Source organism: Piliocolobus tephrosceles, chromosome 14 (genome assembly GCF_002776525.5).
Source record: "Piliocolobus tephrosceles isolate RC106 chromosome 14, ASM277652v3, whole genome shotgun sequence".
NCBI lineage: Eukaryota > Metazoa > Chordata > Mammalia > Primates > Cercopithecidae > Piliocolobus > Piliocolobus tephrosceles.
Genome location: NC_045447.1, coordinates 27,579,065 through 27,594,312, shown reverse-complemented (window position 1 = coordinate 27,594,312; position 15,248 = coordinate 27,579,065). Strand labels below are relative to the sequence as shown.

Genomic DNA, 15,248 nt, shown 5'->3' with positions numbered 1-15,248 from the left:
CATTTAACAATAGTTTGTACATTACAATGAGGCCAATGTCAAAATAACTCCCTGGTCTAAAAAGCAGCATGAATCTATTGTGGCAGCAGCAGGTAGAAATTCCCCATGGAGGGCAGACAGTGTGCACACAGTGCAGTTGCTACGAGAGCACAGACCAATAAGGGCACATCTTTTTTCTTTTGTCTTATTAGTAAGTGCACAGTGAAAGATGGAAGAGGGAAGCAATGGGGATGCAGAGGCACTTTTGCTGTGCACATAGACTGTATTACAGGGAGACAGGGAGATACATGGAATTATAAATTCAACACAAACATTAAGAAACAGCTGCTCTTTATCACCAAAAAGATAATTATATACTATTTTCATGATTCTGATTTCCAACTTGCCACACTTTGGTTATCTCCTTTTCACATATCAGTACATTTGAGACAATACATCCTGTGCACTAATTCCAGGAATAAGGAATTCAGTAATAGACCCTACTACCAATTAGTTTCTTGTATGACAGCTAACACTGACTATTTCTAGGGAGAAAGAATCAAAATCTGTTTGGGGGAGCTCTGGAAAACAAAGGCTGATGATATAAACATGTATGAGTCCTTCTGCCATTTGTTGGCCAGTGAACATTCCACAATCACAAGCTCTGTTATTAACCCTTTTAAATAAATATATGCACACATGCACACCAAACATAAGGGGCACTGTGAGACAATTATTGAGCATTACTAGCTGTGTGAATGATTAGGCTGGTCAAGATGAAGGCATTAAGTATACAAATTAGAAATGTGCTTAGAGGCTAATGTACAGGAATTCAATAGCACTAAACACAAAGGTTTGAGTGCCTCAGCATCACTGTTAGCACCAAAGGAAATTCCCAATATTAAAAAACAAAAAGCTTAAAAAGCATAACATTTGACAAGGTATTAACATTTGATATAGACTAAGAGTATAATTCTTGTCTTTATAATCCTACTTTCTGAAAATACCCAACCTGCATTGCATTCTTGCCAAGGAATATCTCGAGTACTGTAACTGAAAGTCAGAGAGTACTTGGTGGAGGGGGAAATACTGATATGAAAAACAGTAAGTCCTAAAAGATGCCATAAACTTTCTAAAAAACATTCGAAGTTGATTTTTCCCCAAGCAAAAGCCATTCTCAAATGAAAATCCATGATAGATTCCTTAAAATTCATGATGCTACTGAAACTCACAAGTCAGTATCAGCAAAGAGGATGTTTTTGTAATTAACACTTAAATTTTTCTTTGTAAACTCCCTTTTCAATCAGAAACAATCCCCAAATACAACATATTCAGCCAAGTCTAGGTGCTATCTATGGCAGTGTTTTTTAAACTGTGAGTAGTGACTTAAGTTGTGAGTCAGGAAATGAATTGAGACAGTCTGAAGAGCATTATATCAGGAGTCCAGGGGCAGATATTAAAGGGTATCACACAGTTACGTATTATTTCATGAAACGTTTTAAATATTTTATATTTAGGCATGCACTTATATATACACACACAAACACACACGTTCTGGGTCGTGATGTAAAAAGTTATTTTTATTATGACTTGCAGTCAAAAAAGTTTGAAATGAAATACATCGGTCAATAGAGACCCTCAAAAATAATAAACATGGAGTTTCCACGAAAAATAATAAACATGGAGATTCCTGGTGTTAATGTCAATAAGGATCAGTATTGAATGTAAACCAATCTTCTTCTCTGGAATCCAAGGTAAGCTACAGAGTTCTCAGTTTACCATAAACACTACGGCTTTACTTGTTTTTCCTCTTACCCTACACTTTCAGGCAGGGGCATGGGCAACAGAAGGAAGGAGGAAAACCCCTAGTGGCAATGATTTACTTGGAGTGGTATCATATTATTTGAGAAAAGGCATTTTTTGAAAGAGTAATTCCCAGGTGGCTAATTAAAAGCCTTTCCTTCTCCCCTATAAAGTCATACTGGTAGTATAAAAGCAAACAGAAATTTTATGTCGTCATTACAGTTTTGAGGCAGTCTGTGATTTTGTTTCTGGTTTTGCAAAATATGCAGCCACAGACACCGATAGAATGTGTGATCTTGTCCTAATCTACTTTACCTACCTGTAAAAGGAAGATGATTGGAATTATCCTAATGAGACTGAATCTGTCCTCTCCATCTGTAAAGATGCTAAACAATCATTTTCTCCAAATCAACCATCTAAACACATGACAAGACAATGTTCAGCTTCTGACTTTCGGAAACCCAACGATAAGGGTCACTTTAGTTCTGGCACAAGGGCTGTTGTGTGCCGCCCTAAACATACCTCATCTTGGAAGTTTCTTGGGTGGGCCAGGGTTAGCACTGATTTGGCAGATGGCTGTAAAGCAAAGTATCCAGGGCAGAACATTAAATACCTGGGTTCTGACTTTGGCACAGGCCTCAGAAAGCCTCTGAGATGACACAGCTTCCTATTTCTTCAGGTTTAAGAGGAAGGTTAAAACAAGTTATTTACAGGCCCCTTCCTGAAATAACTAATTTGAATGCAGTTCTAAGATTTTTATCCAGCTTGCTCTGCAACTTTGTCTATTAATTCCTTTAATAACAGCTTGAACTCTTTTAACAACTATTTCTGCCAGTTTCCTTTACAACCACCCCTCAAACATCCAAGGTTCCATTAAGCTCACTCAGCCCAGATACTTTAAAAACATAAAGTAAAATAAAGCTAATAAGGAACAAAATTTAAGGCTTTTTCTTTTTATTTCAGCCAAGGAATGATGCATGCTACAGATTAATCTTTACTCTTCCCCACTTGGTTTTTCAAAGAACACCACCATTTCAATCCCCAATGAACATGGCACTTGTTTGTTTCTTCCCCTTCTAATTTATTCCAGATTTTCAAGTGTTTTCTTCAGTAATGCTGCTTTCTCCTGCAGTTCAGGTCTGCTGTCTGGCTCCATAGTAGCTAAAGACTCAATTAGGAGCACTCTGCATTCAGATGTCAAACATTCCCACTGTTTAGATTCTGCATGGAAAAAAAAAAAAAAAAAAAAAGAAAAAAGAAAAAAGAAAAAACCCCAAAGAATCCTTATAGGACAAGAAAAAATTTAAAAATATCCTATCCCCCAAATAAATGCAAAGCAACCTCTTGATAACAGATCAGTATATAATGATGATAAGTTCAATAGGTGTCTCAAAACCTAATTCTTGACAATAGCCTAGAGGCACATCAGGGAGTTTCCTCTCCTTCCCCCAGTATCAGTGGGAGAAAGCGAAATAACTACAATGAAGCATAGTAGGAAGAAGGAATTATCGCGGCAAGGCACGCTGTAGCAAAAAAGTCATTTCAACAACATCATCGCAAGGCCATTTCATAAGATATGGTCAGTCAAAAAAAAAAAAAGACAAACTTGTAAGAAATTTCATAATTGCAAGGTCAGATTAAGTAGATGACACTCCCTTTTCTTTGAGTAAGGCATCTGAGAACTACATGCACACTGAAAATTTTAGAAAATAAGAAAGTATATCAAATCTTAAATCTTGTTTACAAGGTTTTGCCACTTTCCAGCAATGTGGCTTCAAGCAAGTTTAGCTTGCCTTCAGCCTCATGTTCCTCATCTGGACTATATTAGTACGTATCTGGCAAACTGAGAATTTGGTAATATGACTTAAGTGCCTAGCTCTTTTATCTCAACAAGGAAAAAAGGGATCGGGAGATGTTTAGTGTTACTGAATCTAAAAGTTCTGTCTGATGGAGCCCTAAGAGAGGTGTTTTAATTGCTAAGCAAAGATAGAGAAGTAGAAAGAGCAAACACACAAGGTTGCAGGAAAAAGTTTCCATCTCCTACATTCTTAATCCATGAAGTTAAAACAATTTGAGAGAGAGGAAAAAAAAGAAGAGAGTCCTCCTTCTGAAATCAGTAACAGATACACCACTGGAGAAAATGCTAACAGTTCCCTCTACCCTGCCCACTGACAGACCCTTAGAAGAAAAACAGGTTAGGGGAGAAGAAATAGAATTAAGAAAATTGCCACTATCAGATTTGATGACTCAGGTAGATAACTGTTAAAAATGTTTTTCCAACTCCACTTTTCAGTGTGTCGTTCTGCTTATTTACATGTACACATGCCACTGTCAACCACTTCCTCTAATTAACCAAGATTAAGTCAGGATTCCCAATGAAAACAAAAACTTTATTACTTTAAGACAACTATAGCTTAATAATATATTAAAATATATAAAAGAATATCAAATTTAAATATTTAATAAAATTTAATAGTTTTGGTTTTGTCCATTCTTCTTGCATGTGCATACATACTGATTTGTATTTCAGAGTATATGCTTAGAGTATAAGAAAAATGAAACAAAAAATTTCTAAAACATATGCTACATGGCTTTGTGGTCCTCCAGTCAGAACTAAGAACAACTTACCTTCAAGTTTTTTAAGCAGCAATTCTATCACAGATAAAGCTTCTGTTCTCACAGATGAGTAGGTCTTATTTTCTAAAAAGAAAAATCATACAGTTTATATGGCCTGCCTGAAAAACACAACCTCCAAGATTAAATTTGTGTTACTGAAAGAAAGATGTCCAGAAATTACAACTCTAGGGAAGGGTACATCTGGTTTTTTGTTTTGTTATGTTTTAAAGGAAGCTTCCCTTTGCTAAGTATCAAATACTTGAAATGTGCTAATGTACATAGTCTCCTACTTTGGGAAAACAAAAACCTGTCAGCCAAGTATACCAATCACCACAACAAATGGTAATATTTAAATGATCCATTTTAGAAATGGAAGATGAAAAAACTATCTCAAACACAAAATCATCTTCACATCATACATAAGAACGATCCTTAGGTCTGCATGACCCTCCTCATTTTACCAAAGAATATTATACGACCCAGTGTTTAAGCTGATCAGGGAAACCTGGAACCCAGCAAAGACAGGTCTGTTGGCTGCCAGTTCTTTATCCATAAAAGCATGTTACTGCCAGCAACTGCAACTGAAGCATGCTTCCTTGGCATCCACTCTTTGACATGGCATCTGATTCACGGTGAAATTGTCTACCAAAAAAATCAACACACAACCAAGCCCAAAGCAGGGTAGGCATGAGATGGACCTTATCATCTTGTTATGCTATGAAGTACAGAAGTGCTACAGTGACCTGTCAAAATGACACAGGGGTCAGCTTGAAAGGGCTTCCACTGGCCAAATCTGGGATAATTTGAGTAACAAATTAAGATTTAAAATATTAAATTATAAACCCTTTGAAGGGGGAAAGAAATCCATGAATCAATGCCAGTAACAGATAAATAAAAAGATGGGCAGAAGAGAAGAATCTTGCTTACAATAGAATTCCAACTATCAAATGGTGAATGTGGACAAAATGCTAGAGTTGCAAAATCATCTTAGTAAAAACTGGTTCAGGGAAGAATCATCAATGCATGCTAAATATAGAGAAGAGATTGTAAAGAAGATAAACAGATTATTTGAATGATCTTAACTTAAGGTCTGTTCCCACAGGCTACTTATTAGACACAAAAGGAAAATATAGTCACTAGCCAGTAGAGAAAAACTGATAGTACCTTGACCAGGTAATCAAAATTAACATCACAAATGATAATAGATGGACACTGTGTGTGCCTCTTAATGTGAGGACACATCACTTATGTAAGTATCCCAACTGGGAATTCATAACCTGGATCTAATTATGAGAAAACATCAAACACCAAATGAGAAACATTCTGTTTTTTTCAAAAAGGGACTTTATTCTTCAAAATTGTCAATGTCCTAAGACAAAGAAAGGGTTGACAAAGTATTCCAGATTGAAGGAGACTAAAAATATATGACAACAAAATTCAATAAATAATTATGAATTGGAGGCTAAGGCGGGCCGATCACTTGAGGTCAGGAGTTTGAGACCAGACTAGCCAACATGGTGAAACCCCGTCTCTATGAAAAGTACAACAATTAGCCAGGCTTGATGGCATGCACCTGTAAGCCCAGCTACTTGGGAAACTGAGGCAGGAGAATCACTTAAACCCAGGAGGCAGAGCTGCAGTGAGCCAAGATCGCACCATTGCACTCCAGCCTGGGTGACAGAGCAGACCCCGTCTCAAAAATAATAATAATAATTATCATCATCATCATCCTGGACTGGATTCCCTAATGAAGGGGAGGGAAAAAAAACAATCCTATAAAGAACATTACTGGCTGGGGGTGGTGGCTCATGTCTATAACTCCAGTATTTTGGGAGGCCAAGACAGGTGGATTGCTCGAGCTCAAGAGTTCGAGAACACCCTGGCCAACACAGTGAAGCCCTGTCTCTACAATTAATACAAAAATTAGCCAGGCGTGATAGTAACTGTAATCCAAGCTACTTGGGAGACTGAGGCAGGAGGATTGAACCTGGAAGGTGGAGGTTGCAGTGAGCTAAGATCACATCTCTGCACTTCACCCTGAGTGATAGAGCGAGACTCTGTCTCAAAAAATAAAAATAAAGAACATTACCGAATCAATTGAACAAACTAGAGTATGAACGATAAACATTTGATTTAAAAAACCACATCCATGTTTACTACCTAAAGTTGACAATGGTACTGTGGCACACTAAATAACTGAGGAAAAAGGGGGCCTGATGTAAGCAACATACTTTCAAATGGTTCAGGAGAAAAACATGTATACAAAGTCCAAATGACAAAGCAAATGGCACAAAATGTTAATAGATGATTCTGGGTAAAGTGTATACATATTGCAGAGTATTAAATGTACTGTCGTTGCAACTGTTGTGTAAGTTTGAATTTACTTTCAAATAACAATTTTGTAAAAATACTTGTCACGAAGGTTTTTCTAAACTAGATGCTAAAATCCTGTTAGAGTTTCAGATTTAAATATTCCAGTTAAGGGGTACACACGGAGTATATTAAGTAGCAGAGTCCAGCAGCTGTTTCAGAAATTTAGTTCCTAAGACAAGGTAGGAAATATTTGAAGCTCGGCTCCTTAGCTTTAAAATTAGGACTCCCTCGTCAGTTTTAGTTTACTACACTCACCTAAAGAATATGTGATTGATTTACAAGTTTCAAGCAGAATTTCAGCCAAAGCCTCAGGATCTGCATATTCTTCTTCCAAAAGCATTAACCTATACAAATCAGAAAGCAAGGTACAAATGCTAATTATTAAGAAACAGTCTAAAACTTTCCTGTCACAATTTCTGTCTGTATGTATCATTGTCGCTTTAGCTACTAGTTTTTAAATGTATAAAAATTCCACTGATCATATATAAAATGCTGCAGGGGTGGGGGGAACAAAATAAAAAACTGAACCATGAAGCAGTTTACCCCTGAAAAAAGGCATTCATTGACTGCAGGACTCCTAGCTGCACTTTCCACGTGCTGAGTTTTAGCCGTTCACACATCAGTTTGCACAGCTCCTGGCGATAACAACCTGGGAAAGAAAGACAAGGTGGGACAGAGCAGGAGAAGAGTATAAAAGAGCAAGAGATGGAATAAATGAGGGACAGACAGAGAGAGCAAGAGAAAGGCAGAGGGACAGAGAAAAAGAGAAGGCAGGGAGGATAAGGGAGAGAAAAGCAGGAAAAAGAGAAATACAACAATAAATATTTTTAAAGCCATTGAAATTTCTCCAAAACCTTCAGCATGACTTTGTACTCAATCCCCAAACAAATTTCCTTGATCAGAAACTGCCCCCACAAAGGTACAATATAATTGTTTACAAATATTCACTTTCAAGGCATATGGTTGTCCACGGAACTGAGAAAGCACTTTAACCACACCCCCTCTGCCCCTCAAAACTCCCTGAATGACAGCCAAAGAAAGGAGAATTCTGTGGCCAGGAGCTCCTCTCTAGATGCTCACAAGCCTCTGCAAATTGCAGGTTTACCAAGAGTCAACAGTGCTTTCTTATAAACCTTTTATGCCAACTGCAATTGTAATTATAATTATATAATTAATATTATGCCAACTGATGAATCAGCAGAAAACTTAAGAACGAAGTTATTTTTAATTACTGTAGGATTTCGTAGGGCTCAAACAAATGTAAAAATGGGGGAAGGAAATAAAAAAATCTAGAATTCTGCACTAGAATTGTCTCATGAGAGCTTGAAATTTCTTTCTCTATTTTAAAGAAACAAAACCCAGAAATTGTAGATATATATAAGAAGCCAATGCGTAAGTTAAGTTCCTAAAGAAAAGACCTTGGTTCGCAATAAATGCACTTTTCTATTAACAACCTTCTACATCTTATATTAAAATAAACTGCTTTATGTTTGTATCAACTTTCTCATACAATTCCCTACCTTAGCTGTCTCCACCTATCAAGGAAAAGTGTAACAGTCTTTATAGTGTCATATTAGTGGACTTCCACTGCAGTGTATAATATTAAGAAATAAAACCACTTGCAAATTTGTATCTTCTGGGAAACTCTTCCTATAAACATAGCAAATATATAAGTTCACACAAAGGCTGACAGGGCTCAAAGAGAACCTTAACTCTGATTCTAGACATATCCAATTACGAATAATCAACAATACTTTTTTTATAACATTCAGTAATATTGTCGCTTGGCATGGAGGCTCATACCTATAAATCCCAGCACTTCAGGAGGGGGGCCAAAGTGGGAGGATCACTTGAGCCCAGGGGTTTGAGACCAACCTGGGCAACATAGCAAGACCTCACCTCTTCAAAAAAAAAAAAAAAAGACTAGCTAGGTGTCATGGCATGCACCCGTATATCCAAATACTTGGGAGGCTGAGGCAGGAAGATCACTTGAGCCCTGGAGGTAAAGGCTGCAAGGACTGCACCACTGCACTCCAGCCTGGGTAACAGAGCAAGACCCTGTCTCCAAAAAAAAAAAAAAAATATATATATATATATATAGACACACACACTAAGATCTTCAGCGGGATGCACTGTAGGACCCAACCCAAGGCAAGCTTTAAAGGGTAGCATCATCACTTCTTGGCCTTTTGGCTAAGATCCAGTGTAAAGGGTACTATCATCCCAAGGTTAAGGCCCTATTAGCAGACACGAAACTAACTGCAACCTCATCCAATAATAAAGGTTTACTGTTGATTTAATCTTTGGGAAATACATGTCCAGTTCTGAAAATCCTCCAAATAGTAATGAGTTTTTCACTGAAACAGGGATTTCAGGTGCTTACTGACCACTTGGTAACAAGGCCATTCATTTTAGGATAAAGAGACCCCACTAATAAACTTTGTGGATTCCTCCAAATGATCAAGAAGATCAGCAGAACTCTTCTATCAAACTCTCTGCATAAAATGTATCATGGTTATTATAGGTGGAACTATGCCCCCAAAGTTCGTATGTTGAAATACTATCCCCCCAGTACCTCAGAATGTTACTGCATTATGATTAAATAGAAGACAGACCCTTTAAAGAAGTCCTATGAGTGGGCCCTAATACAGTGTGTCTGGTGTCCTTACAGGAAGAGGTGATTAGGACACAGAGACAACAAAGATCATGTGAAGACACACAGAGAAGACAGCCATTCCCAAGCCAAGGAGAGAGGTCTCAGAAGAAACTAACCCTGCTGACGATGCCTTGATCTCAAAAGCTCAGACTTCCATCCTCCAGAATTGTGAGAAAATAAATTTCTGCTAAGCCACCCAGTCCGTGATACTTTCTTACAGCAGCCCTCGCTGCAATGGTACACTGATCAGTGAGGTGATATGCTCACGTACACAAAAAATTTCCACTGAATAATTCTCATTATTAATCAAGCAGGCTCGATAAGAAACAATAACTATACTTTGTCATACATAAAACCTTTGCTCTCATTAAGTAACCTCTGGTTACAGCACTTCTTCAAATGCGGTTTCTGGTGCTTACGTTGGGTCTCCGCGTTTCGGGGCCAGGCTTTGCCCAGGCTTTCAAAGGCACCCAGCAGATATTCCAGCTGGAGCTCCTTTTCCTTCTCATTCTCATCTTCATTTTTGGTTGTCTGGACCCCACTACTTTCAAATGAATTCTAGGATATATCAAAGAAAAGAAAATTTAATATTTTCTTCTTCAAAGTTACAAGTATGCTATTAAAGCTATCAGGGTACTAGGGCAGGAGCTATTAACCAAGAGTTAAACGGTAAATTCTCTACCATAAGCTTCCCCATTTACAACAAGGATTTATAACCAGAATACTGTGTCTCTAATAAATTTAGGAAATACTTTATAGGAATCTGTAAACAAAAGCTAAAAAATACTGCATATGTAGTCTTTTGAGCATAACGTGAGATCTGCATGAGAATCAGGTATTAAAGATGGAAGAAACTCAGTAATGATCTGAATACATCCAAACTCTTTCTTGATAGATAGGAAAACAGAGGCTAAGAGAAGCAACTGGTCCAGCTCGCTAGTGATGTCATTAACTTAAAACACAAGTCTCCCAAATCCATATGCTATCACTATGTTTGTAATGGAAATTATTTAAATAGCCTTATTACTGAAAGAAAACAACTGCAAATTAGCAGCAATAAGAAATAAGAATGTTACTTAAAATATTTTATGTTTCACAAATAGGGAAACCACACTCTTTTTTTTCTTTTTTTGGACCAGTGCCCAACTTTTAAAACTGAGTATTCCATTTTCCACATGAAACCTGAGTGTTTTTTTGACCCAAATCCTCCACTATATGGCAGAGGTAATTCACATGACACACTGAGCTTCTTGCCTTTATTCTAGGATGGCTGGGGTGGCTGAGCTTATTAGCTAAGGCAAAGCTTATTATGACATAAACTGTTCATTCACTACCAAATCCACTCTCCCCTTCTCCCATGGAGGGAAAATGGACACCCAGAATGAAGACTCAGTCTGCTGCCAGGTGTGCTAAGTACTGAGCAATGGGATGGATATAAGTCAAAGTGCCATCTAGCGGTGCCCAGGAACTCTCAAGAGAGAACTGGCATGCCCACTGTGATCCTTTATCCTTGTTTCACCTCCTCTGCATTCCTGCCTGGAACACAAACACACTGTGGACCTTGAGGATGATGACCCCACCCTAGAAATGGCAGAGTTGGGAGATGTAAAGAGTCGGAATACCTGAACGCTTTGTGATGTTTCCAATGCTACGTGAGAAACATGGCACTGTCTATCTTGTTTAAGGCCATATTTTGGAATTTCTCTGCTACTTGTAGCTAAACTAATCCTAATAATCAGGACATAGGGGAAAACAATGTTTTAACTCTTTCTTTTTAAAGTATAAACCAGAACTGAGGATACAGGTGGTATTACCTTCTTGATGAGAGGTATGACAATGTCAGAAAACTCCTGGAATCTGTCTTCTTTGGTGGCCTTCAAGACATCAGCTGCACAGCTGATTGCTACAATCTTATATTTGAGATTCTCTTTGCTACATTCCTTCAGAACAGCTTGAAGAATTTCATTCGTGCTGGGTTGATTGGGCACAGACTTTTCCAGCTCTGCACTACGGGATCCATAAAAAAGCATGAGAAGTTAATAAAGGCTGCAGCTTTCGGGTTCAGTTTAAGAAATGGCATCCTCATTGAAAGAACATTTACCTGCAAGCTGTCACCACACAGGCAATGGCTTTCAACAGCTCTTCCTAAGGGGTTGAAAGATGAGGTCATACTATTAATCCCAAACATGTCATTTACACTCTCTACACTATGATTATAATTACCTTAGGAGTTTCTGATAATTGTGACAACAAAAATTAACAATTGTCACCTCATCTTTAATGCATAATTTTAAGCACATCCACCAAGTTTTACTCTAAACCATGGACGCAGGATAATTATCTTCACCTCCATTTCGTAGAAGCCTAAAGAACTGATTTGACCCAGGTCTCACAGACAACAGTGTCAACCACAGAATTAGAATGATGTCTGACTCCCAGTCCAGTACTACTTCAGTACTGCATGGACCACTATTGACCTTTACAACATAAAGATCATTATGTTGCCACAATCTCATGTTCCCCACTGAGTGTTCACTGTAAGAATCCTACTAAAGCCCTTGTGTAAAAAAATAACTGTTACTAATTCATAGGTCCCAGAGATGGGCATCTTCAGCCCCAGGTTTAGAAGCAGCCTACCTTGCTACTCTATGTCACACACGCCCAATCCTGATCTTTTTACGCTCAATCCTGATCTGTTCATAAGGTCAACAGGTACAAAATGCTGACAAGTTGGTTTAAGACATAACTTGGAAGGCTGAATATGAAAAATGTATCTCTCTCCAGCATTACTGTCCATTATGCAAGGCCACGTGGGTTCCAGTTTCAGAGGAAATACCACAGTTAACTGGGCAAGGTTTACCCAAAGCTTCCACTGTCTAGGAAATCTGGTTCACAAAAATAATCCATCAGAAGTTACACAAAACCAGACCCTTCTTATTATACCTTTAACTGGGCATGAATGGTTCCTTTACCTTTCCTGCCCATGTTCTTCCAGCCAGGCCTTGCAGCAATGCGGTCAGTATCATTCCGAGATATGGAGGTACTAGAGAGCTAGTTTGTTTTGCAATTGATGCCATGGCAATTGCACCCTGGGCTTTCATTTTCCAAGACTGAGACTGCAAAGCCTTCTGGGTAATAGTAATTAACTCCTGCAGGTATAATCGAATGCCACCAAAAGAACCTAGGAAAGCAAAATTAAAACAACTTTTAAGTGACAAGAAAAATTAACTGATTTTTCTAAGTCTGAAAAAGAGTCAGTGACCAACAGTCTAAAAGCAGTGATTCTCAACTGTTAAAACACACCACTCTCTCAAAGGGAGAGAAAGTGTGTTGGTGTTGTGACTTACTCTCACAACAGTAGAACTTTACGAACTTAGGTGCCCACAGGAACGTATCACACAAATGGGCATCACCCATTAATATGTGACAAGGTGAAAAACACATTTAGAAAACTACTCTAAAATACTCTAAGGCCACATAAAATCACACTCTCAGTTAAAAATATAAAGCTCTCCTTGCTCACAGAGTTTGTATTCTCTCATGTGGGCAGTGAGGAATGAGTAAAGACAAAAATCCTAAGTGCCAACCTTGAGAACTCAGTAATTGGGATGGGTTTAAAACTAAATGGGATGCATATTAAGGTCCTGGGAAAGTAACTTTAGAGGAGTTTATGAATAACGAATGCAAGTAAAAAATTCTAGCTGTGATTCCTAAGAAGCAGGTTTAACTCAGGTCACACTACTAACCAGGTACGTTTTCCTGCCACACTTCAGTCCATAAATTACATTCTTCTTTTTCGGATTTTTCCTCATCAGCAATTTCATGCATGCCTAAAAATGCCAGAGGCAGGACTTCTTTTGCATGATTCTTTAACACATCAGGGCTGTATCGTCCAATAGCATGAATAGTCAAAGCACAAGACGTCTTGTAGATAGGTTCTGAAAAGGAGAAACCAAAATCTTTATGATATTTATTGTTTTTAAGGGTAACTGATCTAAATAGGCTATTGTTCAACTCATATAATAGCAAAACAAATAGATAAAATCAATTAGAAATGTTTCTAGCAGGCTGGGTTGTGGTGGCTCACACCTGTAATCCCAGCACTTTGAGAGGCCAAGGTGGGCAGATAGCTTGAGCTCGGGAGTTTAAGACCAGCCTGGGCAACATGGCGAAACCCCATCTGTACAAAAAATACAAAAATTAACCAGGTGTGGTGGCACGTGCCTGTAGTCCCAGCTACTCAGAAGGTTGAGGCACAAGAATCGCTTGAGCCCAGGAGGCTGAGGTTGCAGTGAGCCAAGAGAGCACCACTGCACTCCAGCCTCAGCGACAAAGCCAGACAGCATCTCAAAAAAAAAAAAAGAAAAGGAAAGAAACAAATGTTTCTAGCAAATCACATAAAATCATGGAGGGTAAGATCTAATTTGTACTGTTTTATTGGGCTGTTAACATCTAAATTTAAAATGACATAAAATAGAAAAAAAAAAGGTACCTTCTTTCTCCATATACCACCCACTGAGCTTCTGCAGGAGTTTTTCAGTGCTGCTATCCCGTGAAGTCTGAAAAAGGAACAATCCTAAGTATTTCTTTATAACTGTCAAAGAGTTTTATTTAACTAAGCAAGAAATTTAACTCACCCGAACTAAATGGCCCATGGCAAATGCACAAGATTTCTGAATCACACTGTTCCGATCTGTCAGGCCACTAAGCAAAGCACTCATAAGTTTACCTACCAGAAATAAAGAGAAAAACATCTGATACTTGGTTGACCAAATGTTCCACTCTGTTCCAGAACCCAAACAAACCTAACCCTATAATTAACATCTGATTTCCTCCACAGTAGTTTAGATTTCTGAATGTTGTATTTATATACCCATTTGCTTCCTTTCACCTGATATAAAGTTAAAATTAAACCAGAATATCGTGGAAAAATTTGCAAAAATGAGAGCCAGGTATATAAAGAACATAGCCCAGTCTAGAAACCAATCTAAGAAGAGGAAAATGCTGATGTAAAATCAGCTATCAATGGTAAGTCCTACGGAATAGAGGATACTTTTACCTCCATATACCACTAAGGAACAATCAAACGTTTATGAACAGTGAAAAGTTGCTCAACTCGATAAACCCCGCACTTCCTGCAGACAAAGAAATGAAGGGGTCAGGGGACGGAAGGGAGAAAAGGCACACAGCATCACAAGCAGGTCTGAATGATAATTATTTTTCCTTTTTAAAACTCTGTCACACAAGACAGGGCCATGCAAAAATATCACCACACATCACTTGAGAAACTCACCTGAGTAAGGTGTCAGGTCCTGAGGACACTGAGTAGTTAATGACACAATGACACTGGCACAGCCACCCTACAGGATTACAAAACCAAAGTCTAAATCTGATGGTCACAATGTTCTACCTACCAAACCACTGGCTTAGGTGCCAAAACTTTAAACATATAAAATACATGAAACCTAATACCCCCTCCAGGATTCAATACAGAAAAAGGAAAACTCTTAAACTAGTAATGCAGAGATTTTATTTTTCAAACTCCCAAGAGAAAGATGGGTGATCTTAGACATTGTGAAAAAGAAAGAAAACTGGTACAATCTTCTGGAAAAGCAAAATATGTCATCTTGTCAATCACTGGGCTAACATTTCCATTTCTAGAAATTTAACCAAATGTCTTCAGGTATGCCTCATCACCGTAAAGCATCACGGTACTTTACTATTTTTTCAAAAACTGAAAACAAGTCAGATGTTCCCTGACGGAATAAAATAAATGATGTTATATCCATACAGTGGAGTATCACAGGGCCATTAGAAGAGG

The 15,248-nt window shown here is 38.1% G+C and overlaps 1 protein-coding gene across 4 annotated transcripts in view; it reads right to left on the bottom strand.

The window, feature by feature from the left end:
* Positions 1 to 1,538: 1,538 nt before the first annotated feature.
* Positions 1,539 to 15,248, bottom strand: part of ECPAS (Ecm29 proteasome adaptor and scaffold) — a 127,476-nt gene continuing 113,766 nt past the window's right edge. For 3 of the 4 annotated variants that reach the window (XM_026456263.1, XM_026456261.2, XM_026456260.2), the window contains 12 exons: positions 14,721 to 14,787; positions 14,065 to 14,156; positions 13,920 to 13,986; positions 13,174 to 13,365; positions 12,400 to 12,608; positions 11,529 to 11,572; positions 11,242 to 11,434; positions 9,847 to 9,985; positions 7,315 to 7,420; positions 7,027 to 7,115; positions 4,411 to 4,482; positions 1,539 to 3,003 (listed from right to left, as the gene is read on the bottom strand). In XM_026456263.1, the coding sequence (XP_026312048.1) occupies positions 2,864 to 3,003; positions 4,411 to 4,482; positions 7,027 to 7,115; positions 7,315 to 7,420; positions 9,847 to 9,985; positions 11,242 to 11,434; positions 11,529 to 11,572; positions 12,400 to 12,608; positions 13,174 to 13,365; positions 13,920 to 13,986; positions 14,065 to 14,156; positions 14,721 to 14,787 (1,410 nt within the window). In that variant the 3' untranslated portion in view covers positions 1,539 to 2,863. The remainder of the gene's footprint in view (positions 3,004 to 4,410; positions 4,483 to 7,026; positions 7,116 to 7,314; positions 7,421 to 9,846; positions 9,986 to 11,241; positions 11,435 to 11,528; positions 11,573 to 12,399; positions 12,609 to 13,173; positions 13,366 to 13,919; positions 13,987 to 14,064; positions 14,157 to 14,720; positions 14,788 to 15,248) is intronic. The other variant, XM_026456262.2, reaches the window with a different exon arrangement.